Here is a 24053-nt window from a genome sequence, read left to right as displayed (position 1 = left end):
GGATTATGATTAAAGGAACCCATCTTCTCTGTTCCAATGGCTTCTTCCATCATCTTTGTTGCCATTTCTCATATTCACGTTGTTGGCTCAGAACTAATCTGTTGTATTCCTCTGTAGCATCTCTTTAGGTGCATGTTAAAGAACCCCAGTAACTGGAATGAATCTGGAGCCCTTCACTATGGCATCTCTCACAGACCCACTGTTGCTTTGTGACATCAAACCCCAATCAATCAATTAATCAGTGCCAATCAAATACCTCCCCTTGAGGAGCATGAGATTTTGGCTTGAGGCTTTGAATAGGATACGTCCATCATGTGCTTTGCCTCATTTCTCTATTCTCATCATTACCCATCATGCCTTCCTTTCCCTTTTTCCTCCAGCCTAAGTAGCTGGCTGTTTTCACAGAGCCACTTCCGATCGCGATCAAGGCCAGTCTAGATCGAACTTAATGACCGCGATTGATTCCCTCCCGCAGCTTGGGCAAAGGAGCCAATCGCGCCTGACAAATTCGATACCAATCAGGTTCGATCGTGATCGAAAGTGAGCTGGGTGACACCCGTGTTACGCACCTCAGGCTGACCGTTCTGTCCTTTCTCATCAGCACTCTTTCTCTCTCTCTCTCTCAAGGTGCATTGAAGTGGGTGCTCTCTCTTGGTGTACTTTCAGCTGAACGATGACCCTGCGATAATCGACACTGGGGCCACAAACCTCCTGCTGCCAAAAGACGTGTTCCTATGGGTGTTCGACTCTCTTAACGCACAGGTTGGTACATTTGACCAGGCTAGCAGTTGGAGCAAGCTGGCGAAAGTTCAGTTAGAAAGGCAGCACAAAGCACAACATGCAGAAAGAATGGTTAATACTGAAACAAAAGAATTACAGGCACTAGCTTCACTAAACTGTTGAGGTCAACTTGTGCACTAAAAATTGCCATACTTGTTTGCTTATCAGGCACTCAGGATTATAAGACAAGGGTGCAGTTAGAAGACCCAGGAAAAAAAAGAAGTATGCATGGTTGATATAAGGTGATACACAGTGGCCGACACATTGTTCTAACTCAGCGGGGATTTCCCCGCAGACCGAACAATTTGGAGGTTGAAACAATCATTTCTCCAGAAAAAGTCCTTATTTTGCTTGTGCCCATGAAAGTTGGTGAATGCGGTGCTGTACACACACAAGCTTGCACACTACCCCATCAGTCTGTATTACGACCATTGTCATGCCCAACTTGAACAGCAGTTGACTGCTTTTATTAGCCGAATGTGTAAACAAACAGGTGCAGTTCTGTTAATCAAGGACAGTAAGGAAAAATCATAGCAAGAATAGTTTCTTCGCAACTTTCATCCTGGCCCTCATAGGTGCAAACACTGAAGACGGAGCTGGAACCATTTAAAACTGCCTGAAAAATTTTTAACACAAGGAACAAAGTCACTTGAAACTGTGATGCTATTTGTCGTGTTAAACAAGAGTGCAGGCTTGCCAGTCCCAGCTTGGCTTGGCCTGTGACCAGATTTAGTTTCACGGAGAAATTGACAGTCTTTTTTTTTTCTCTCATAGCAATGCCAGAGTTTTTCCGTTCTTTTGCACAGGCACAGTCCAAAAAATTTAGCGGTGCACTATAAAGTGTCTGAAATTTTGGTTACATATATAAGGGCTTGTAATGCCACTGTGACGATGTTGAGGTGACTGCAGTTTATTTTGAAAGTTTAGTTCATTCGTAATCTAACCTAGAAGAAATTGCCTCATAATATAAACACATCCTAATGAACATGACCAGCAAACAGTCTAGTTAACCGTGTGCCCATACTTGTGCAAGGTCCCACCTAAGGATGTTTGAACCAAATTAAAACAAAATATTAAAGAAGTTTGACTCTGTATCATTTACCTGCGGACATCACAACTTTCAAATGGGAACATTGCTTGAGAGACGGTTAGAGAAAGACTCAGTTTACATTTAGTACTTCATACCTGGATAACATGCAAGGTCTGTCCCAAAAGCTCATGCAGTGAGTCAGCAAAAAAAAAGTGGGAGATGTAGTGGTGCCTCTGTTTTGCTCTCTCCACCGGGTTGATATCTAGTACTAGCCGGACTGCTGTATGACGAAGCCGAATTTTATATACGCACTTATTGTGCAACCCATCTTTAGTCTTTGTCGAAATGGTGATTGACAAATACAGTGGAACCTCGATGATACGATCACGGCTAATACGAATTTCCGGATGATACGAATTTTTCTGTGGTCCCGGCCGAGCCCCATTACTTTGCAACGTGCTAGAAAACGGTTGTTACGAATCGATTTTCGACCCGCGTCGGTTGATACGAATAAATGCCGCCCCACCGACGGCCGCGAAAGAGAACAGCGCGCAGTCACGCGCTTTCTCCCTTTCTCTTTTGGTGCGGAGGCGAGGACACGACGCCGGACACCGCGGAGGCCTGGAATGGGTGTGAAGAGTTCGAAGCATGGCACTTTTGTGCTTTTCCTCCTTTTCCGCGTGCCATCGGGCGGAGTGGCTGCCGTGCTTCGGGCCGCGTTCTTTTTTGCGCCATTTTGCCTAGTTGCAGCTAGCTATGTCTACCGAGATACGATCTCAGCTAATTCGCGCGGCCGTACGCCGAGGCACGGGAGCCTCCGTTGGCGCATCTTCCGTCAGCTGCGTTATCGGTGCCGATGGCACGGGGCGATTGTGGGTTTCGCTGCTGGAGTCACGGTGCAAGATAGCGCGGCACGTAATCCACGGTGCAAGGTTGCGCTCGTTCAGTCAGGTGCTCCTGCGCTTCTCCCGCTAATCGCGGTATTTTTCTTGCCGTAGGAGCGCTTCCGTATTCCGAATGCGTGCTTCATCCAAAGTTTATTCGCCAACAAGCGACGATCCATCACTAACCTGGGAGTTCTCAGTAATCCGAATTCGGTGTGTCAAGTGAAGACGCCGGCATGGTTTACGAAGCAGACAACTGCGGTTGCCATCTTGCCCCTGCCACAGCAGCAACCAATGGAGAGACGCCTTTCAGCACGGCAGCCAATCGGAGGCCCGCTTTTATCAGAGGGCCCGTGTGACTACCTATCGCAGACCTGCGCTTCTTTGGTGTTTGTGCGTTTGTTCCAAGTTGGCGATGACGGACGAATTGAGAAGCGGAACGGCGAAACTTTGAGCTTTCGAACGATACCAAGATGGCGGCGCTCGGTGGCGGGAAATACGAGATATGGCTCCGTGAACTGCGGTGATTTTGCGCGATTTAAAGCTGTTTTCTCGCCCTGCGCACTGACGAATTAAACTTTTTCGGGCACTTTCAGTGCGTTTTCAGCCAAACCATTTTGATGCAGCGTAGATTAGGCGTTGCAGATAAACGCGTGGTTTTCAAAAATCGATTTTGATCGCGATTTTCGCGATCTGATCCCCGCGTCCCCCCTTAATTTAGCTAGTTTTAATTGTGTTTCGGTGATACGAATTTCGGCTAATACGAATATTTTTCGTGACCCCGTGAGATTCGTATCATCCGAGATTCCACTGTAGATGAAATGAAGAATCAATGTCAAATTTATTTTGAAATTGGGCAAGAATGGTGCAGGAGTTCATGTAATGTTGGAAAAGACCTACGGAAAGGATGCCCCAAAAGAAAGAACTGTGTTGAAGTTTGGCCAGCACTTTCACGAAGGCCGTGAGGACCCCAAGGACGATGCAAGATCGGGACGCCCCTCCAACTTGTGTGAAGATGAAAACATAGATTGCGTGCATTTCCTTGTGCTCAGTGACCGCTGAATGACTTGTTAGTATGGTAGCACAAGCATATGGTTTGGGAAAGTTGTCCTTTCGTGAGTTTTGGACTGAGAATTTGGAAATCAAACAGGTTTGCACCAAGATGGTGCCAAAGCAGCTGACTCCTAAGCAAGAGTTGCTACAGAAAAAATGTTGCATTTTGATTGGATAACTTCAGACGACAGCGATAAATTATTGCAAAAAGTCGTCACCAGCTACAGAACTTGTATTTACAAATATAATACTGAGCTGAAGTCACAGAGCAAAAAGCAGCAAAAGAAAGATGAGCCAAGGCCGAAAAAAAGTATGGAAGAACAATGGAAGAAAATTAGTCATGTTGATCATGTTTCTTGACTGCCATGGAATTGTCCACCACGAACTTGAAGGTCAAACTGTCAATGCAGCTTCCTAGATGGAGGTTCTGAAGCTTCTGAGCGATCATGTACGCTGGGTGCGACCAAATTTGTTGGAAGTGGGGCATTGGATTCTGCACCACGATAATGCTCCTGTGTACTCAGCATTGATAGCACACGAGTTCTTAGCACACAATTCCATCACTGTGCTGGCCCACCCTCGTTTTTTAGCCCCCTGCAACTTTTTTCGCTCAAATTAAACGGGCTCCTGGGACAGAATTTCGAGGATGTGATGACAATTCAAATAGAAACGACATCGCTGTTGCAGCACTTAACAGAAAAGGACTTCCAAGGGTGCTGCCAGCAATGGAAGAAAAGATGGAACCAGCGTGCAATAGACTTCCGTCAATTCGACTTCGGTTAATTTGATTTTTCGGTTCATTCGATCCCGACCGAAGGTTCCGGCCAACGCCCATACATTTCTATGGGCCAAAACTTTCGTTATTTCGATCCTAAGGTTGGCCTTCGCTGGACAGTCTGAACTTGACTGGTCAGTATGCATGCGCCTGACCCCAATGGTGGCCCCTTTAGGGCACTGTCTCTCTCAGCGGAGCTTAAGGAACAGTGAATGTGCCAAACGCAAATCATCTGCCACCGAAAAGGACTATTTTTACCGTGCCCTAGAAAGATTTTCAAGCAAGAACGGTAGCTCACAGTGAATAATTACAGTATTTGCCTGATTATAACGTGCAACTGCTTTTTTTTTTTTTTTCCCAAAGAAATAGGTCAGAAAATTTTCTGCGTGGTCAGGCAATCACACCACATTCACAGGCAATTACATCACAGGAAACCAAAACCACATTCACTGCATTCACAACAGCCAACCTATCAGCCTAGCCAGCGTCATCACTAGAGACCGGATTTTAGGCAAATGCCTTTTTTGTCCAATGCGCTCCTGGGGCACTTTGATATATGAGCATGAATTAGAGGTTAAGAAGGGCTTTTATAGTGTTTTTATAGTGCCTATAAATGCCTATTTTCAATATCGGTGCCTATATGAACACTATTTAGCCGCAAGTTTCGCTTTTGAGCGCAGTTAGAGACCGTTACTCATGTTACCAGGCAACATTGACTGTTCGGAACTCTATGGGGTTCAACCTAGTCCTTTAGTTCAACCAACCTCCGGAAAACAACTGCTAGTAGCATTGAAACAGGACGCGCCGGCCAGCATACGCTGTCGCGCGGATATTGCGCGAGCGGTTGGCGAATGCGAAACCGCGAAGAGCCGTCAGGGGAAAGGAGAGTGAAGAGCAAAAGAAAAATCTGATGTGCACGCGGCTTTTGTTTTGTTTGTAATTTAGTTCTTAAGTTCACCGCCGTCGGGCATTCCTCCTCAGCGTATGAGATCATTCTCAGTGACAAGAGGCACAATTTTGAATCCAAAAATCTGGAGATGGTGGTAGTTTGCTATTGTTTCCACAATCTTCACAGTGGTTCTTAGACTACGTTCCGCGTGCTCTCCAAACAGATTTCTTCAAACATGTGCACTTCAAATGGGCGGAAGTGTATTTGGCAGTGTTGGGACGTTTGGCCTGTACAATTCGGATAATGTAATTGTATATGAGAAAATTGCCAAGAGTTGTACCTTACAGTCCTCATGTAAGAACATGCTAATTTCTTAATAAATCGTAGTCTCTCTTGCATTTGTTATTCGTCTGTTTTTGTTGTCTTAATTTAATTGCGTCAGACAGAGATAAAGTATCGGTTTATTAAATCAGTATTCCCAGCTTTCAAGTATTCTCTTTCATGCCTGTTTCACTATATGCGATGCTCGAGTACAGTGGCCATTGAACATGAATATGAGCAGTGTGCTTATTGAATTAAGCCAATTGATCGTCATTAGTTCAGTGGTTTTATGGGACAATTACATGGCTATGTTCAACTGTTGGAACCTTTGTGCCATCGTAGACAATAACATTTCTTGTTTTCCTATCGTAGATATAAGCCGCGCACATCTTCGTTTGAAATTATTTGCATTTATGTAAAAATTTATTGTGCCTATATTTACGACGTTGGAGACCTAAAACGTTGTTTTGCCTGCCTATTTGTGGCGCCTAAAATGCGCTTTTTTAATGCCTAAAGATCTGGCCTCTAGTCATCACTGTATCCGTCATAAGATGGTGACAGAAGTAGTTATCACATAGCGTGATCGAGATGGCGCGCCGCTTGCAGTCTTGGATTAATCGAACACTACGAAAGCTCATTCCAAAGATAAGTTATTTGGCAGGCTAAGCTAGCCGCAATAAGTTGCGTCACAGTTTTCTGGCATCCCAGCAAATTGCATGTGTCACAGAATGAAATAGCAAAGTGGTTAGTCTAGGCATAGGCCACTATCCCATTTGCGTTTGTTGCGGAGTCGTTAAATCGTTAAATAAATGTGGGTGATGAAGTTAGCAAATTTGCAGGTGCAAGTAGGAATCAGCTAACACAAGACAGGGGTAATTGGAGATCGCAGGGAGAGGCCTTTGTCCTGCAGTGGACATGAATATAGGCTGATGATGATGATCAAACATGCAATGGGGACTCTATGGAGGACATGTTGTGTTTCATAGAGAGTGATAAAGTGCTATCTGAGAATAATGATGAACACTAGGTCCATATAAGTTTCTATTCCGTAAAGGTAAAGTCTGCTGACTTTATCTTTCTCTCTTGCAAAAAAATTGCGTGCACATTAGAATTCTTCCTTGTTTATTAATTCAACTGTAATTTCTGTACAGTGGAATCTCGATGATACGATCACGGCTAATACGAATTTTTCTGTGTTTCCGGCCGAGCCCCATTACTTTGCAACGTGCTAGAGAACGGTTGTTACGAATCGATTTTCGACTCGCGTCGGTGGATGCGAATAAACGCCGCCCCACCGACGGTCGCGAAAGAGAACAGCGCTCAGTCACGCGCTTTCTCCCTTTCTCTTTTGGTACGGAGGTGCGGACGCGGCGCCGGACAGCGCGGAGCCCGCTACTGGGCGTGCAGAGTTTGAAGCGGTGGTGCTTTTGTTGCTTTTCCTTTTGTGCTTTTCCCCACGCCGCAGCGAGCGAAGGTTCGTGTGGTCTATCGCTTCAAGGGAAACTGAGCGGTGTAAGCACAGCGCATACAAAGGTCAGAGCCGTGTGGAGATCGCTTTCAAGATACAGTGCGCGCGATAACACCGACCTGCCGGCACAGGCGCAAAGTACAAAAACGCATTTGTTGGCAGATTAGAAGCCCCCCCCCCCCCTCTCTCCCTCCCGCGCTGCCTTCCCGCTTTGCTCCTTTTGCGTGGGAGATTGCGTCGTCAGTTACCCTTGCGCCCGTTTGCAAGATACTACTTACACAGTGCTAGATACGCATTTGGTGCCGCAGCAAAGCGTCGCCCCCCCCCTTCCCTCCCATACCCCCACGGCCTTTCGCGCGACGGAAGTCGCGTTTGCTCTCAGCTGTGCGTTTGCTCTCTGTGAAGGCACGCGTCCCCCACGCACTTTCACTCGCACATACGGCACGCGGCGATGATTTTAACGCCCTTGGACTCATGCTCCACGTCTCCGCATTGCCCTCGTTGATCTCCTCTCCCATCGTTGGGCGCACCTCGTTGAGAAGCATGCTCGCTACTGCCCTTGTCGGCGAGATTTTCCCGCGGAAGCCGGATTATAGCCGGTAGTTCGTCTCACGCGGCTGCACTCTAAGCGGTATGCGTATACATGGAGTTCTATTGGAGGGTAAACGGGAGTCAGAAAAGGCCATGTTGTAGCCAGTTCTGCACAATAAACGGTTACGTTATAAGTGGTCTATACTGTAAATGCTCTTTACGTGCGTGTGCCTGAGTGAGTTCACCTCTGACTCTTTAATTTAGCTAGTTTTAATTGTGTTTCGATGATACGAATTTCGGCTAATACGAATCTTTTTCGTAACCCCGTGAGATTTGTATCATCGAGATTCCACAGTATTAATTTGCAACTTTGAACACATAGAAAGTGGGTGCATGTTTGATTTGGGGCCATGTTAGAAATGGACCAAATGCTGCTAAATGAATCAGTGGTGCATTTTGGCGTTATTTCTGCCTCTTGTTTAATTCGACCTGCCGGATAAATATATCAATTTCATCAGTCCCGTCAAGGTAAAATTAATGGAAGTTGGCTTTATTGTATTTAATGGAGAGTATTTTGATGGTGACAACATTGATGTATCTGAGTTTGTGAAATGAATTTCTTTTAAAGATACTGCACAAACTTTTGCGACAAACTTCGTGCATAGTTAGTGATGAATACGAGAAATGCAGTGTCGTGCTGCATGTGCAGTTGCACAAACTCTTAGAAATATATGCGTATGTGCACATGATGACAACAAGTTGGTAGCAACGCATTTGATGGGCAAGAATACTGCACTATGTAAGAGGGAGAAATGAATGAAACGCTTCCTCACATCCGGCTCAGAGGTGTGAACAAGGAAATGATGCAATTCAACAATGCCGTTCTAATTTAACTGTGAGAAAACAGTAGTTTTTGACACTCTGAAGGGTTCCGAATCAGATATGCTAACAGTGTTATATTAAAAAAACACTAAAACTTGATCGCACAAGCAACCCTAAAAAGTTAAAGTGGCTGAAGATATGTTGATAACTGGCAAGGTTATGTTGACATTGTGAAGTGCATTGTGGCTGGGATGATCGGCAATGTTTATTGATGACTACTGCAAGGTGTTCTGTGTAACAGGCAAATAAGTGTGATATCTCCTGTACTGCAAGGATTGGAATAGAGCCAAACGTAGTTAACAAAGTTGCACCTGGCACAAAAATACCTTTGTTATATCCATTACATGCTACATGCCAATATCGGAAAGAAACATTTTAGATTTAGTACATTACAGTGGAACCTCGTTGATACGATCTTCACGGGAACCAGAAAATAAAACGTATCATCCAAAAATCATCTCATCCAAAGCAAACCCCAAAACGTAAGAAAACAGGCTTACTTGGTGACAAACTCGCTAGCAAAGCTTCCTGTGGCGTCAAGTAATACTGCTCCGCATAACACATGTGTTATGCGGAGCAGCATCACGACACCACACGAGCCGCAGCCAACACACCTTTATTGGTGTGTTGCTGCAACAACCCCAAAAATTGCTGAGCAGTTTAACCATTATTTCTGTTCTGTATTTACCGCTTCCAAGCACGAGGCAACGCATGATAACTCTCTTCCAGTAATGTCTCCTGATTTTATAACATACGAAGGTGTACTGTGTTTGCTACTTAACCTGAAAACGAAATCCTCAGCTGGTCCGGATAATATTCCGAACACATTTTTGCGCAGGTATGCCGAACCAGTTGCACATATTTTGACACATGCTTTTCCGTCTTTCCTTCAAAAACTCCTTAATTCCTGATGATTGGCATACGGCACGTGTAGTGCCAGTGTTTAAAAAAGGTGATCGTCTGAACGTCGGAAACTACAGGCCTATTTCTTTAACTTGCACGTCATGTAAGCTATTAGAACACATAGTCGCACATTACATCACCTCCTTTCTTGAAGAAAACAACTATCTTTCACCTTTCCAGCATGGGTTTAGGAAGCAATTATCAACAACAACACAACTGGTCACAACAATTCACGAGTTCGCAGCATCGCTTGATACGGGAAATCAAATTGATGCTATATTCTTGGATTTTAGTAGGGCATTCGACCTCGTCACGCACAGCAAACTAATTTCAACATTGCAAGGCATAGGCCTACCTGTTAATTTGATTAACTGGATTCGTTCCTACCTTTCTGATCGTAAGCAATATGTGCAAGTGAGCGACTGCGCGTCTAGCGTCCGGGCTGTTACATCAGGAGTCCCTCAAGGTAGCGTTTTGGGACCTGTTCTTTTTTTAGTATACATAAATGACATTGTTACCTCAATAGATACGTCAAAAATAAGTATAAAGCTTTTTGCAGATGACTGCATAGTTTTTAAAACCGTTAACACTCCCAGTGATCAACAATGCCTACAATCTAACCTCTGTGCCGTTTCAAAATGGTGTAATGACTGGTCTATGAAACTAAATAGTGATAAATCAGTCTTCATGCGCATTACACATAAAAAATGCCCTTTTAATTACACATATTCTCTCAATAATTGTCCTTTGACTGAGGTTGATGAGTATAAATATTTAGGTATCATGATTACAAACCGCCTAACATGGTCAAGTCATATTACTAAAACATGCTCATCCGCTTCTAAAAAGCTCGGTTTCTTGAGGCACAAACTAAAAACAGCTCCTTCAGAAATAAAACTACTGGCATATAATGCTTTTATAAGACCTAAATTAGATTACGCTAGTGTCGTTTGGGATCCATATCTCAAGAAAGATATTAGGAAACTTGAGATGGTGCAACGAAAAGCTGTCCGTTTTATATTTAATGCTTACCAAAGAAACGACTCGCCGTCAATACTCATGGCTAGTAATAATATCCCTGTTTTACAACACCGAAGAGCAGTTGCAAGGCTGAAATTTCTCCACTCACTGTATTTTGGTAAATTTAACATTAAACCTGAAACCTACTTAACACACCGAATTTCTAGGCAAACTAGACATACACATGCTCATACTCTTGAACCCTACTTTGCGCGCACAAATTTTTTTATGTATTCTTTTTTTCCTCGGACCATAAATGAATGGAATGCGTTACCGTTGGAAGCAATTTATGATGGGGATAATCCCGATTTTGAGAGATGTGTACCTTTCTGTTTGTGACCACACAGTATAAACTGTGCTGTTTTTTATATTGCGTATTTGTTTGGTTGTGCATTGCACTTTGCTTAATCCTGTTACCTTTTGATTATAATTATGGATTTTACAGTGTTCTACCACTTCACTGCGTTCTTTTGTTTCATGTTTTGTGTTCTTTGAATTTCTTTTGGCAATGGCTTTTGTTATGCCCCCCTGCTTGGTCTTTCGACCGCAGTATTTTGTAAATAAAATAAAATAAAATAAATTGAGCAACTTTAAAACAGCTCGTCAGCTTTCGCTGAACTTTCTTTTTTTTCAAAGTCCATAAACAAGTTATTTTGAAAGATAAGTTCTTTGACATAGCTACGGAGGTCATGGCACCACGAGGCTACGAATTCAGAAACAAAGAAACACCGTAGAGACGGTGACACAACGAGCAATACGACTGGCGGACGAGGGCAGGCGCTTCATTCAGCCATATGACCGCATGAAGATCTCGCCTGAAAAGCCAACCAAAACAAGTGCGAGCGAAAGCTGACGCGAGCAGGCGATACTACGAGTGCGAAAATAGCAGTCGGGCGGGTCTGCATGGCACCAGTTTCCCGCGCCACGGCCAGTCTGTACGCACGCGCTAGGAGACCATATGCGCGCTCCCTTCCTTCTTTAAAAAGCGAGCGCGCGCCTCCAGACCGACTGTGCCCGCGCGTGATCGGCAAAGGGAGCAGCTCTTATTCGTCTGCTTCGCTCGCGGCTCGTTTGCCGCCGGGGCGCGCAGCAATTTAAATCAGTCCGGGACCGATCCCTCCCACGGCACGAAAAACCTGCTTCGCGGTAACTTTTGTGGCGCGCGTTTTTCCGCTAGTGTCGCCAGCCCTTAACACGTTGTTCGTGGGTTGTTGAGATGTTATTTTATCTAGTACACTTGAATATAAAGCTTCGAGTTTCAGAAATACCTGTTTGCAGTCGTATCATCCAATTTCAGGTGCAAACGTGATCGCATCAACCACATGAAAATACATTGCTCCCATGGGGCGTTGGCTGGGAAAAAAAAAAGTATCATCCAGAAAAACGTATTACGTAGAACCGTATCAATGAGGTTCCACTGTATGTCTAATAATTTGTTATATCCATGTTCGTTACGTTGAGATATAGCTGTATACGAGAATGTGCGCTGTTGACTGCACGAGGCCTTAAGAATTATTGTGTAAATAGTGAATCTTACTTATTTGTGGCATGCACATTGTTTGCAGGCCAAGTACAACCTTTCATCAGACATCTCCACTGTTTACTGCTTGGAAGATGGATTTGTGGTGAATGATTTCCCGTCCATGGAGATACTTATGCCGGATGCACAGGGCAAGATTTTCACACTGGTGATGCCACCGTCTGTAAGTTGTTTTTAATCTTGAAGCTCACGTCTGCTAAAAATTAGTGCCGTATTTACCCAGTTTTAATGAGTACCCAAATCTTCATCATACAGACAATGTTCATTAGTTAAAAGTAAGAAATTAATGTGTGCCCAGATCTAATTAGTACCCAAATCTTCATCATGCAGACAATGTTCATTAGTTAAAAGTAAGAAATTAATGTGTGCCCAGATCTAATGCACATCCAGTTCTCACGAGAAAAATATAGCACACCACTGATTTTCGCAGTCAGGAATAGATAAAAACTACAGAATCTACCTTCACAGAATGGAAATTTCCGCACACCTATGGTCCATCGTTGTCACTGTCAGACAGCTCTTTGATACTGTTGATGAGTTGCACTATGACCTCCGTGCAGCCCATTGCATTTGATATTCTGTATATTCTGATTCCGTGTTCTGATAGTCTACTCTTCGCAACCATTACGAACAGGATCGTGGCCCATGCCTCAACTATTTTGTCAGTAGGTATTGTGACGCAAGTCTCCAGAATGGTGGCAACATGTGATGTGTTACTTGAAGCTTAGTGCTTTAAACTTCTCTTTTGAATGAGCTTTCATAATAAAAGCTGCGCATTCTTCTAAGAAAGGTGCACGTTCCACTCAAGTAAATACTGTAAGTTGTAGGTTTTACATTGCACATATCTTCAACCAACTTGTGGTCAGGATTAACAGAGCATCCGCGTGCGAAATGTGCTGCCTGTGAAACCCGCATTTAATGCAACATGTGAATGCCGAGTGCACTGTCTGTCTAGCCATCCCCCTGTCTATTCGTGTGGCTGAAGTGTTGATACACTTACGGTAAATATCCAAGTAAAGTCAGTCTGGTTGGCAAACTCTCTAGGTTAGAATAGTGCCATAAATCAAGACAAGTGTAAGTTTATCAGCAGAACCCAACATTTCGTAGTCATTCTGTCAGGAGTGTTTTGGAGAAGCTGCGGCAGCTTTGTATGGATTCAGTGTGCGACCCCTCTGACACCAGTTTTCACGGGAGGCCAGCTTGCGAAGAGCCTGTATGTAAGCAGGCAGTAAAACTCTCACTGGACCAGTTTACTGTTGCAGTGGTTGCCTGACTGTGCCGCGACTCGAGGTGCGGCTACTTTCATACTTTTGACTAGGTCTTTAGACGGTGCAATCGTAAAGTGGCACTGTAAAAGTGCTATGCGTGTATATTCAGTATTTGCCAACTCCCAGATCTGCCGTAATGTTTTGAAATTCGGGCTTGGGGGGGATTTATGATTTTACGAATGTTGCGTCGGGCTCTACGAAAAATAAATCCTTTTTGTGAAAGTTTCACCCGTCCATCGCCAAAGCCTTCGTTATTGGCAATAGTAAAGCCGCTAAAGGACTCACCATGATCTAAAAGCTATCTGTTCCTTGTCAGTTCAAGTTTGCTGCTGCTGCTGCTGCATGTGTGCTGTGTGCTGCGTCTACAGGTACACACCTCTAAGGAAGTGCATGTGTACCCCTCCTCAAAAGGCGTGTGCTGTGGGCAAGCTTTCAAGAAATGCATCCTGCAGTGAACTCTCGTTAATTCCACGTCAGTTAATTCAACTTTTTGCTTAATTCGAATGCACTGAGAAGACCCGGTGAGAAATAATACATTGCTATGAAAGGAAAGCTTGTTCAGTTTGAACACGAAAGCAGGGTTCTTCTATACTTTCCTTCTGGTCACGAAACTTCCCCGAAAGCTTCATATAGGGACAAAACGTGGCACCGGAGGTGCTGGCATAAGTAGAAAGGGGTTAATCTGCCGCGCCAGATGGCCGGGCTGCGCAATCCTGCAAATCTTTCACCAATAAAGGCGCCTCTCCCACATTTATTTCAGCATCTTTGAAGAGTGAACATGCGATGGGAACCTTTGGCGAAATAATTTAGCGTGCGATGCGTTTGTGCTTAAATTATATGCGGAAGCATTGTGTGATTTACTTTCCTTGCACGGAAAGTTTCAGTCTGCTCTCTACTTAGAGTATTCTCCAGTTAGATAGGTTAGTTGTATCAGGTTAGTAAGCTTAGTAAGTAATTAGTTGATTAGTTAGTTTAGTTAGGTCAACGACATAATGTAGGGCAAAGGCATAGTCAAAAGAAAGCACAGACACGTTACAGGCACATTATGTCGTTAAGCAAACACCAGCTTGCGCAACGAGGTCTCCTGTAGTTAGGTTAGTTTAGTTAGTAAGTTATATTTCCATAGTTATTTTAGTTAGGTAGTTGAGTTTTTTGTTAAGTAGGAATAATGTAAAAAAAAATTATGGGGTTTCACGTGCCAAAACCACGATCTGATTATGAGGCACGCCGTAGTGGGGGGCTCCGGAAATTTGAACCACCTGGGGTTCTTTAACGTGCACCTAAATCTAAGTACACGGGTGTTTTCGCATTTCGCCCCCATCGAAACGCGGCCGCCGCAGCCGGAATTCGATCCCGCAACCTCGTGCTTAGCAGCCCAACTCAACACCATAACCACTGAGCAACCACGGCGGGTAGGTTAATGGGTAGGGTAATGTAGTTAGTTTAGTTAGAATTTAGTTAGATAAAGAGTTTAGTTTTAGTATAATAAATTAATTGGTTAGGTAGCGTGATTCGTTTTTTAGTTTTGTTTAGTTAATGCTAGTTTTACTCTGCTTGTGGCGTTAATTTGTCATGTTTAATTACTCACTTAAGGTTGTTATTTGGTTAGTAGGTTAGTTATTTCTTGTAGTTAGGTTTATTAGTTTAATTATTAGGTAGTTTGGTTATTATTATTAGGTAGTTGGTAGTTCAGTTAGCTAATTATTTACTTTCGTTCGTTTTTAGTTGCTTACTATTAGTAAGTTAGCTTACTTATTAGGTAATTCAGTTGTGTTACTGTAGTTACGTTAGTTATTATTGTTAGTTGATGTGAACTTATTTATTTAGCTGTTTTAGTTATTTAGATATTATTTATCACATTAGTTTACTTAATTAGTAAGTTATGATGGTTTAGTTAGTTATTAGTTTGAAAATGGGTAAGTTATAGTTACATTTGGTTGGATAGTTTAGTTAACATTTAGTTTATTTCTTGGTTAGTTAAATATTAGCGGGTTTAGTTAGTTAATTTATTAGTAATGGTATTAGCATACTTAATTAGCGAGTATAGTTCTTAGTAAATTTGGTTAGGCAGTTGTTAGTTCAGTTAGTAAGTTAGGTTCTCTTGCAAATGTGGTCTGACACACAGGCATTTAACTAATGTGAGACATTGTCGCTATCGCGAAAAGTGCTATCACTACACGGAGAGAGATGTACCGTGCAAAAAACGGAAACATGAGTAGCTAAAAACAGCAATGCAGGCCTTCTATGCGTAATTACATAACAGTGTCATGTGCAGTCGCTCTGTAGCCGGTTTCTAACGATTTGGAATTCTTAATTAGGGTGCTGTTAGAAATGCACGTGAACCTGGAAATGAAATAATGCATTCCAGTTCTGATATCGATCACATTCAAATTTCTCAACACTGTACAGAAATGGGACAGCGATTTGTACATTGTGCCAACAGTGTTCGCACGCCAACAATGGCAGTCGACCCTTATGGAAATGCGGGCATAAGCGCAGAACGCCTCTGGCGTCCGTATGGCGTCCACTCTGATACCCTTCTACTTGCACTAGTGCCACAGTGCGTCCAGTGCGGGTGCTATATGAAATGTTCCCATAGCATTACACGGGCGCCAGCGACGACACTGTCAGCAATGCGACAGTCCAATGCTGAGTCAGTGTTTGAACACGTCAGCGCTCTTTGTCACATGCTGGTTGAGTTGTGCTTCAAAAGCAAGAAGCAAAAAAACATTACAAACTAGTTCAAGCCGCAGGAAAGATTTAAATTTGTTCATCTTGTCGTCTTTTGTTTACTCAAGCTTTTGGATAATTAGACCAAATCTTGTAGTCCTGCAAAAGTCAAATTAACGCGAGTCGACTGTATTCACCCTGTAGTGTTGTGAACCCGGGATTTTGCGAATTTGCAGATCGGGATACAGTGCAGTCCACTTATAACGATATCGAGAAAAACGAGAAATCCGATCGTTATAACCGATCATCGCTATATCTGGACTGCCAAAAAAAAATGCCGAATATACCTTTGCAGTCCCGAAACCGAAACTGCGACTTGCGATGAAAAAATTGACGTTGTAGAAAGTAGGCCGCGAAAAATGAAACTTTTATTTATACCTCTAAATAGCGTCTCAATCATTAGGCACACTGAAATAGAAATCTACACTTGCTTTCGTGGAAGTTTTGGATTCACCACTGCCGTGTGCATCGCGTCCATCTGCTGCGTGAACACTGGCAGCTATAATTTAGCGTACATGAATTCAATGAGCGACTCGATCGACAACGTTGCACTTTGGTTGAACCTGGGGTTGGTGTCAAAGACGGGCCATTGTCAATCTCGTTGTCACTGCTGCTGCTGTCGTCGCCTCCGTCGCACAACGCCGCCGTCTGTCGCGACAATGATCGCCTCGTCGGAGTTCTCTTTGCAGAACGAGGCAGCACTATTTGCACTCAGAAGCTCCTCTATTGAAGCAACACCTATTTCATCGTCAGTAGCGACGTGCTCCCAGAGTTCGGACACCACCGTGTTGGTTTCGCCCATGGGGGTTTCGTCGTGGCGCACGAAGCCCGCCTTTCCCTTGATCGGCATGGGCACTGCTTCTAGCCTTCATGATCGTGGCGCTCCCGGTTTTCATAATCGTCGATATCATCGACTGCGCGAGCTCGTATTTCGAGTCTTGCAAAATTTGCAGCTTCGACGCAGCTTTGCGCTTTGTCAGCGCACCTCCCGCTGCTTCCACGGTGCATTTCCGCGCTCGCTGAGAGAGGGAGATTCTAAAGGGAGTGTAGGCCGCGCAGGCGCCGCTTGCTTATCGTTTTCTCCCCCCTCTTGCAAAATCAGTTTCGTCTCAAGGGGCGCAGCTCCCGCTGCTTCCGCGGCGCAATTCCGCGCTCGTTGAGAGCGAGCGCGGCAAGGAGCGCAGGCGCCCCTCATTAGAGGAGGCGTTGCCTTCGCTTATCGAGTTTCTTCCGCCCTCTCCTCCCGCGACTGCCAGTGACGCGGGGGCGAAGCAGCTGGCGCCATCTTGTGCACCCTGCACCAACTTGCAATGCTCTCCGTGGCTTTCTCTATCGACGCGCGGGTAGGATGCACTGCGCGGTAATGGCTGGCAGATACGAACTCGCGTAGGCAAACTTTTTGCCCTTCGCCCTGTCTTGGTTAAGGGCAACATAGGAACGCAATTTTCACGATTATTCTGCATGAAAAACACCGCCCAGAAGCAAAATTTCAATCGTTATATCCGATATGCGGTGAATAACATATCGTTATATATGTTTTTTTTTTTCTCATAGCCCTAATGCATAAGTTGATACTCTTAGCTAGACTCATCGTTATAACCGATATATCGTTATATGTGGACTGCACTGTACTTACAAAAAGCATTCCTTTTTCTTTTCTTATGTTTCTTTTTTGTTTTTACGTAGGTCTACTTTCAAGAGGTTGCATTAAAGCGTGGTGACCATGGTTGCTACAAACTTGCAGTGGCTCCATCACCATCAACATCTGGTGAGTATGTTCTAGGCCTCGGCAGTCTAGCTGCCGTTGTATAGCCGTGCCGAAAGATGCAAGTGCTTCATTACGAGCAATCACGTTATAACCACCAACATCTCTTTTGCAGGCATCATTATTGGCTTCGCTGTTGTCCGAGGTCTGACCACGGTATTTGATTTGGGCAACAGGCGTGTTGGATTTGCACCCCTCCTTTGCAATGCAAACGACGTGATAGTCAAGTATGTTGACAAGGACTACGCAGGTAGGTTCCATGCTACTTGTGGTCGGGTACAACTGACTCTTCTTCCCAAGGCGTGAGCTTATTAGTGCGCAGCAACGCACATTTATATTTGTGTTATGCATAGGGTTCTGTATTTACCCCACCATTTGATTTTTTTAGAAAGATCCCTATGTAATTCTCAAAACAAGGACATATTGGGCACGCACAGGCTGAACTGACAGCAGCGCGTGTGAAGTGGAGTTTAGCTTCTCTGGCAATCAGCTGTCGCAACTACTGCGAATGCCTACCATGTTTGTACGAACATATACAAACATATCAAAGGCGTGCTTCCCGCCCAACTTCCCGCCAGCTAGGCCTAACCAGCGCGCTTCATTGGGAGACTGCGACCAATGTAGCGGCTTGGTGCCGAGTCAACGAAACGCGTCGCAGTCGCTGTAGGTACTTGGAAAGGGGAGAAAAACCAGCTCAACAATGAAAGGTAAGGCACGGGCAACACTCGAATGGCATCAACTTGGTTCGCGGTCGCCACTGTGTGCACTCGGACTGATCGGAGAAATCGATCGGGAGACTGTATGGGCGTCTTAAATTTCGTTTGACCTTCTACATTAGTTCTGTGGAGTTGGTGGCGATGATGCGGGTAATTTAAAATAATCGAGCAGTTCTAAAAATTTAGTCGGTCACTTACCTGTCTCCGAAAAAAAAAAAAAATACTTTTCCTTTATTGTGTGAAGATGTGGGTCTTCAGACATCATCAACATTTCCACGTTTGTAAATCAGATGCAAACATCTGGTCTCATGCTTCAGTTCACACATATGCATGATCTGCATGTTTTGCACATATGCATCGTTTTAAAAAAATGTTGTTTTGCTTATAGGTGCGGTAGCGTTTACAGTTCAAATATGCACACCTTCGGCGACTTACGCTATAAGCGGCCTATGCTGTGTCACTCTAGGGATGGAAAATTTCCAGAAATTTTAAGCAAGAAAAAAAAAAAGATTGATTTCTTTTTCAGTTTTTCTTTTTCATCTGCAGGAAATTTCAAGAAAAATAAAAATAAAAAATAGCTTATATTTATTATTCCAACAATAAAAAATAATTATTATTAAATACATGCAATAATTACGCAGAGAATGTGAAGGAAATGGAATGAATACCTCTTCCTCTTCTGCAAAAGATCACTGATGCGATAATTGAGAAAAAGGTCACTCTGTGTCCCAGTCACTGTCGCTGGACACACTTGCATCAGAATCGATTGCGGCTGCTTCCACATTCAAATTAGGGGTGTGCATATAGTGATTTTCGAGACTGAATCGAATACGAATCGAACAGTACCAGAAGCGAATTGAAACGAATATTGAATAGTTATCGAATAGTTTTCGAATAATGAACAGCCATTGTCACAATTAATATATAACAATGTTTCCATCTTAGTGTTCTTCAAGTTAGCATGTTTCTGTCATTACATTGCACATTGGTCTATTAAAAGCACAAATCGAGCATTAGGAGCAAGCAAGTAGTTTCTTTTTTTTTTTTTTTATTGCGATAAAGACTTGCCGTTAAGGCATAATTCTTGATGTGTATATGTGTATTATATGTGTGCTGTGAGGCCTGTGTTGTGTATGAATTGAAGCAGTGTTTTGTGGAATCTGTTATCATGTATCCAGCGGTCATAGCTGGTTGTCACACTGTAGCGGAGGCCGGCTTGCAGTAGGAGACGCGAGCGTTCCGATTGTAAACCAGTACATGTCCATATTAGATGGTATGCATCTGCTTCCATCACAGGGACGGAGCAGTATGGACACGTAGCACCAAGTGGTAAATGCGACCAGTTCCACCTTGAGATCACAGCCGGTGTAAGGGCCACCCCGGCCCGAAGCCTCCTAAGCAAAACTTCCTCCGCCCTAGTAAGGTGAAGGGGGAGGGAGCAGACACACGGGGGGATAAGAGCGCGTGTGTCCTGCCGGAGAAAATTTTTACGGGCTCGGAGCGAGTTAAGGGGTTGAGGGGGGAGGGGAATAGATGGAAGATCTGGATTAGGAGGGCAGTGTGCCTGCTGGTCAGCAGCAATGTTGTGAGGGTTCGCTGCATGGCCTTGAATCCAGTGTACCTTGACGCAGGTAGCTGTTTTTCTATTCATCGTGTGTATTGTCTCGCAGATTTCCATCGCCTTGTCAACCTTCTTCAGTTCCTGAATAGCCGCTAAAGAATCAGTGAAGATATCTAGTTGTTTGATGGTAGGCAGCTTAGATGTCGCATCTTGCACAGCGTCGTGGATGGCTTGAAGTTCCATTACTAGAGCGCTGGCTTCCGTAGATAAATAGCGCTGGTGGCCGCTGATGAAATTATGCGTTGTACTGAGGAATGATGTCCTCCCGCCGTCTGGGAGAATAGCAGCATCCGTATAGACTTTGCAGGTGTCAGCGCATGATGCATCGATGATATTGTGGTCGTCAATAATACCTGTTGTATCGCTGCGTCGTAACTTCGTTGGCTTATTAGTTGTGATGCTGGTGAATTCCCAGGGAGGCATTGGATAGGGCTGATTGTCAATACGAGAGCCGCGTTGAAAATGAGCATGTAACGCAGCGACAGCCGGAACAAGTTGCTTTTTTATTTCACGTGATTTTTCACGTTGCGAAATTAGCTCTGCAATTGTGTTGAGCTGGGCATGTTCCTGTAACGTTGGTATCGGAGTGATGCGTGGTAGTGCTGTTATTGTGCGCATAGCATCGCGATTAATCGTTTCTAACTGTGCCAACTGTGCCAAAGTTAGCCGTTGAAATTGTGCCTGATATAAAATTCGTGGCTGCAAGACTGCACGTACCAGCCGTCGAGCTACGTCAGTACGAGCTCCAGCTGCTTTTGCTGCAATGCGACGAATAAGGTGAAGTGTTTTTGTCGAAGTCTGTCTGATTTTACGGAGCCAGTGTGCACCACCGCCGGAATGGTGAATATCGAGACCCAGTATGCGGACCTCCGAAGCCTCAGGGATTGTCACTGCGCCGAGTTTAAATGTAAAGGGGCGCTGCGTGATTCTTGTGCGTCCTTTCTTGTTGGCCACCACAACATAGCTTGATTTTTGGGCGGAAATGTCCAACCCTGCTTTCCGAGCGTAGTTGTGCAGAACATCAAGGGCTTCTTGAAGCTGTTGAGTTTGTCGAGATACATCTTCATGTGCGGACCACAAAGTGACGTCATCCGCATAGATTAAAAACTTCACGTCTGGAATCTGGTGTAGTTGCCAGGCTAGAGGTATTAGAGCAATGTTGAAGAGAAGAGGAGCTAAAACCGAACCTTGTGGGACTCCTCTGTTCGATGTGAAGTATCCTTCTTGCCTCCCATCTACTCTAATCGCAAATGTGCGATTCTGAAGAAATGAGTAGATAAATCTTAGGACCCGCGGTGGAAGTCCCAGGTCGATGAGGTTGGCAATAATGATTTCATGGTCTATATTGTCATAAGCTTTCGTTATGTCAGTTGCTACTACCGTGCGCACAGCGTGGCTGTGCGGTGAAATCTGTAAAACATCGTCTGATAAGATAGAAAGACCGTCTTCAGTTCCCAAGTAAGAATGGAAGCCAATTTGAGCAGGATGATATTTATCATGGCGTTCAAGCCACCAGGAAACACGTGTGGCCAGCAACTTTTCAGCGAGCTTGCAGACAGTTGAGGTTAGCGAAATTGGGCGTAAAGACTGCAGGTTATTTGGAGACTTTCCTGGTTTCGGGATCGGGACAACAATTGAATGCTTCCAGTCAGGTGGAACGTTTCCAGTCTCCCAGACTTTATTAATAGCCTGAAGAAGTGCGTCGAGAGCTGCTCCTTCCATGTTCTTGAAAACCTCATAAGGAATACCATCGGGTCCAGGTGTTGTGCGTTTCTTCGAAGATTCAATCGCCGCTATTAGTTCGGCCATGCTGAAAGGGCTGGATATTTCGGATTCATCAGACTCATCAATTTCAGGGCAGTTTACAGGTGACGCGTGATCGTACTTCGGGAAAAACGCTCTAGCAGCGTGTTCTGCAAATTCATGTGGCGAACTTTGCATCGCTAACCTAACGCTCGCTGCAGGGTCAGGTTGCTTATGACCGCGTTCCATTGACCGGAACGTACGCCAAAGTGCTCTGTTTCCAATGCCCGATCCAAGATTCTCGCACCACTCATACCATCGTCGTCGAGAAAGTTACTTTTCGTGCCGACGCGCCTTCGCCGCTATATGGTTAGCACGTGCACGGCTACCTGGTACATCGGGATTCCTCGACGCATACACTTCTGCCTGACGTCGCTTTGCCCAAAGTTGCAAAAGAGCGAGGTCCGGATGAGGTTGTTCTTCGTCAACTGTGGTTACAGTGGTGTTACTTCGGAGCAGTTCTTGCAAAGCGGGAAGAATTTCTGAGGGCTCTGAGGGTACTTTATCAATCGATGATTCCCGAAACTTATCCCAATGCGTGACTGTTACAAGCCGTCGAATTTTCTTTATGCACAATCTACGCAAACCAATCATTATTGGCATATGATCACTGCCCCAGGTATCTGGTTCCACCCGCCACTGCGGCATTCCAGGGCCCAACCACCACGTGAGGTCTGGAGCGTGTGTTCTAGATACTGCGGGTACAGCACAGGTAGCCACAGCGTGAAGATTCAACAGAGTAAAAGTGGCATCGCTCATGACGTTTTTAACTTGACATCCTCTTCGGGAGTTGTACTTGTACCCCCATTCTGTATGTGGAGCATTAAAGTCTCCACCCACGAGAATAGGAATTCCCGGGTACGTAGACCGTAGATGGGCTATCCATCCCAAGTTCAAGCGTGTGCGCTGTGGTCTGGCGTAGAATGACACTAGAATGACAGGAGTCTTCACTGGTCGTGCCAGGACCCCGACAACTTCTTGATTAACACTACACCATGGCTCCAGATCAATCACTGTGTGAGCAATATGCGATGATACATACACTGCAGCTTTTCCGGGAGCTGAAGCCATTGTAGTAGCACGTCTATCTTTAATAGATGGGTTATGATACCCATTAAAATTGGAAAGTGAGCATAGCTTATTATGCTCTTGAATAAGCAGTGCCCATACATGTAGCTTATTATATTGAAGCTTGGTTTTAATTTCTCCTAACTTGGAGCTTAGGCCGCGACAATTCCACTGTAGAATTCCATCCTGTGACAGTTGATGCAGAGAATTAGCCATGATGCAGGCAATCCTGAATGAGCAACGTTAGTTGAGCAAGTTGATCTAAAACTGCTGTCCAAACAGCTTGGTTGACCTGTTGTGCCGGACGGGATGCAGGCTTAACAGTGGCATTCGTACTGGTTGATGCTGCCCAAACAGCTTGGTTGACCTGTTGTGCGGACGGGATCCAGGCGTAACTGTGGCATTCGCACTGGTTGATGTGTTACGTGTTGGTCCTGTTTTCTGACGCCGCAGAATTACCAATTCTTTATGTTTGCGTAGTCGCTCAATCTCTCTGGCCAGTGCGTCTATCCGAGCGTCAATGTCATCATGGTCATCATCCGACTGATACAGAGGTTCCGGTAATTTCTGTTTCTTTGTCTGCGACTGCTTGCCACGTTTAAGAGCAGAAGAATACAGTTGTGTTTCTGGGGCTTCCGCTTCTTCTGCCATGAGCATCTCTGGCTCTTCTTCAAGAACCTCATAACGATTGTGAGTTGTTACTATACTCGTTTTTGGTACAGCCCTTCGTATCCGTGCTGTGGCCTTCTGTTTAGTCGGACAATTTGTGCTTGTCATATCGTGCTCATCAGATTTGCATAAGCCACATCGATATCGTGGTTGGCCTTCTGGTGTGAGCTTTTCTGGGTCAATAGTACGTTGTGGGCAAAAAGCCTGCATGTGTCCACGTTGAAAGCAGCGGTAGCAGAATATCGCCCGAGGGAGGTAGGGTTTAGGTCGCAATATACAACCATAATAGTAAAACCGTTCTGGAATACATGGGGGGCCCTGTACCGTCATAAGCAAT

General features: G+C 44.6%; 1 protein-coding gene across 3 annotated transcripts in view; it reads left to right on the top strand.

Moving 5' to 3' along the window:
- LOC119455493 (beta-secretase-like) overlaps positions 1-24053 on the top strand; it is a 37989-nt gene that overhangs the window by 6000 nt on the left and 7936 nt on the right. For all 3 annotated transcript variants that reach the window (XM_049668826.1, XM_049668827.1, XM_037716899.2), the window contains exons 6-9: positions 667-762; positions 12102-12239; positions 17761-17842; positions 17955-18089. In XM_049668826.1, coding sequence (XP_049524783.1) covers positions 667-762; positions 12102-12239; positions 17761-17842; positions 17955-18089 — 451 coding nt within the window. The remainder of the gene's footprint in view (positions 1-666; positions 763-12101; positions 12240-17760; positions 17843-17954; positions 18090-24053) is intronic.

Source organism: Dermacentor silvarum, chromosome 6 (assembly GCF_013339745.2).
Source record: "Dermacentor silvarum isolate Dsil-2018 chromosome 6, BIME_Dsil_1.4, whole genome shotgun sequence".
NCBI lineage: Eukaryota > Metazoa > Arthropoda > Arachnida > Ixodida > Ixodidae > Dermacentor > Dermacentor silvarum.
Note: the sequence above shows the minus strand (reverse complement) of the source record. Positions and strands in the feature narration are given on the sequence as shown.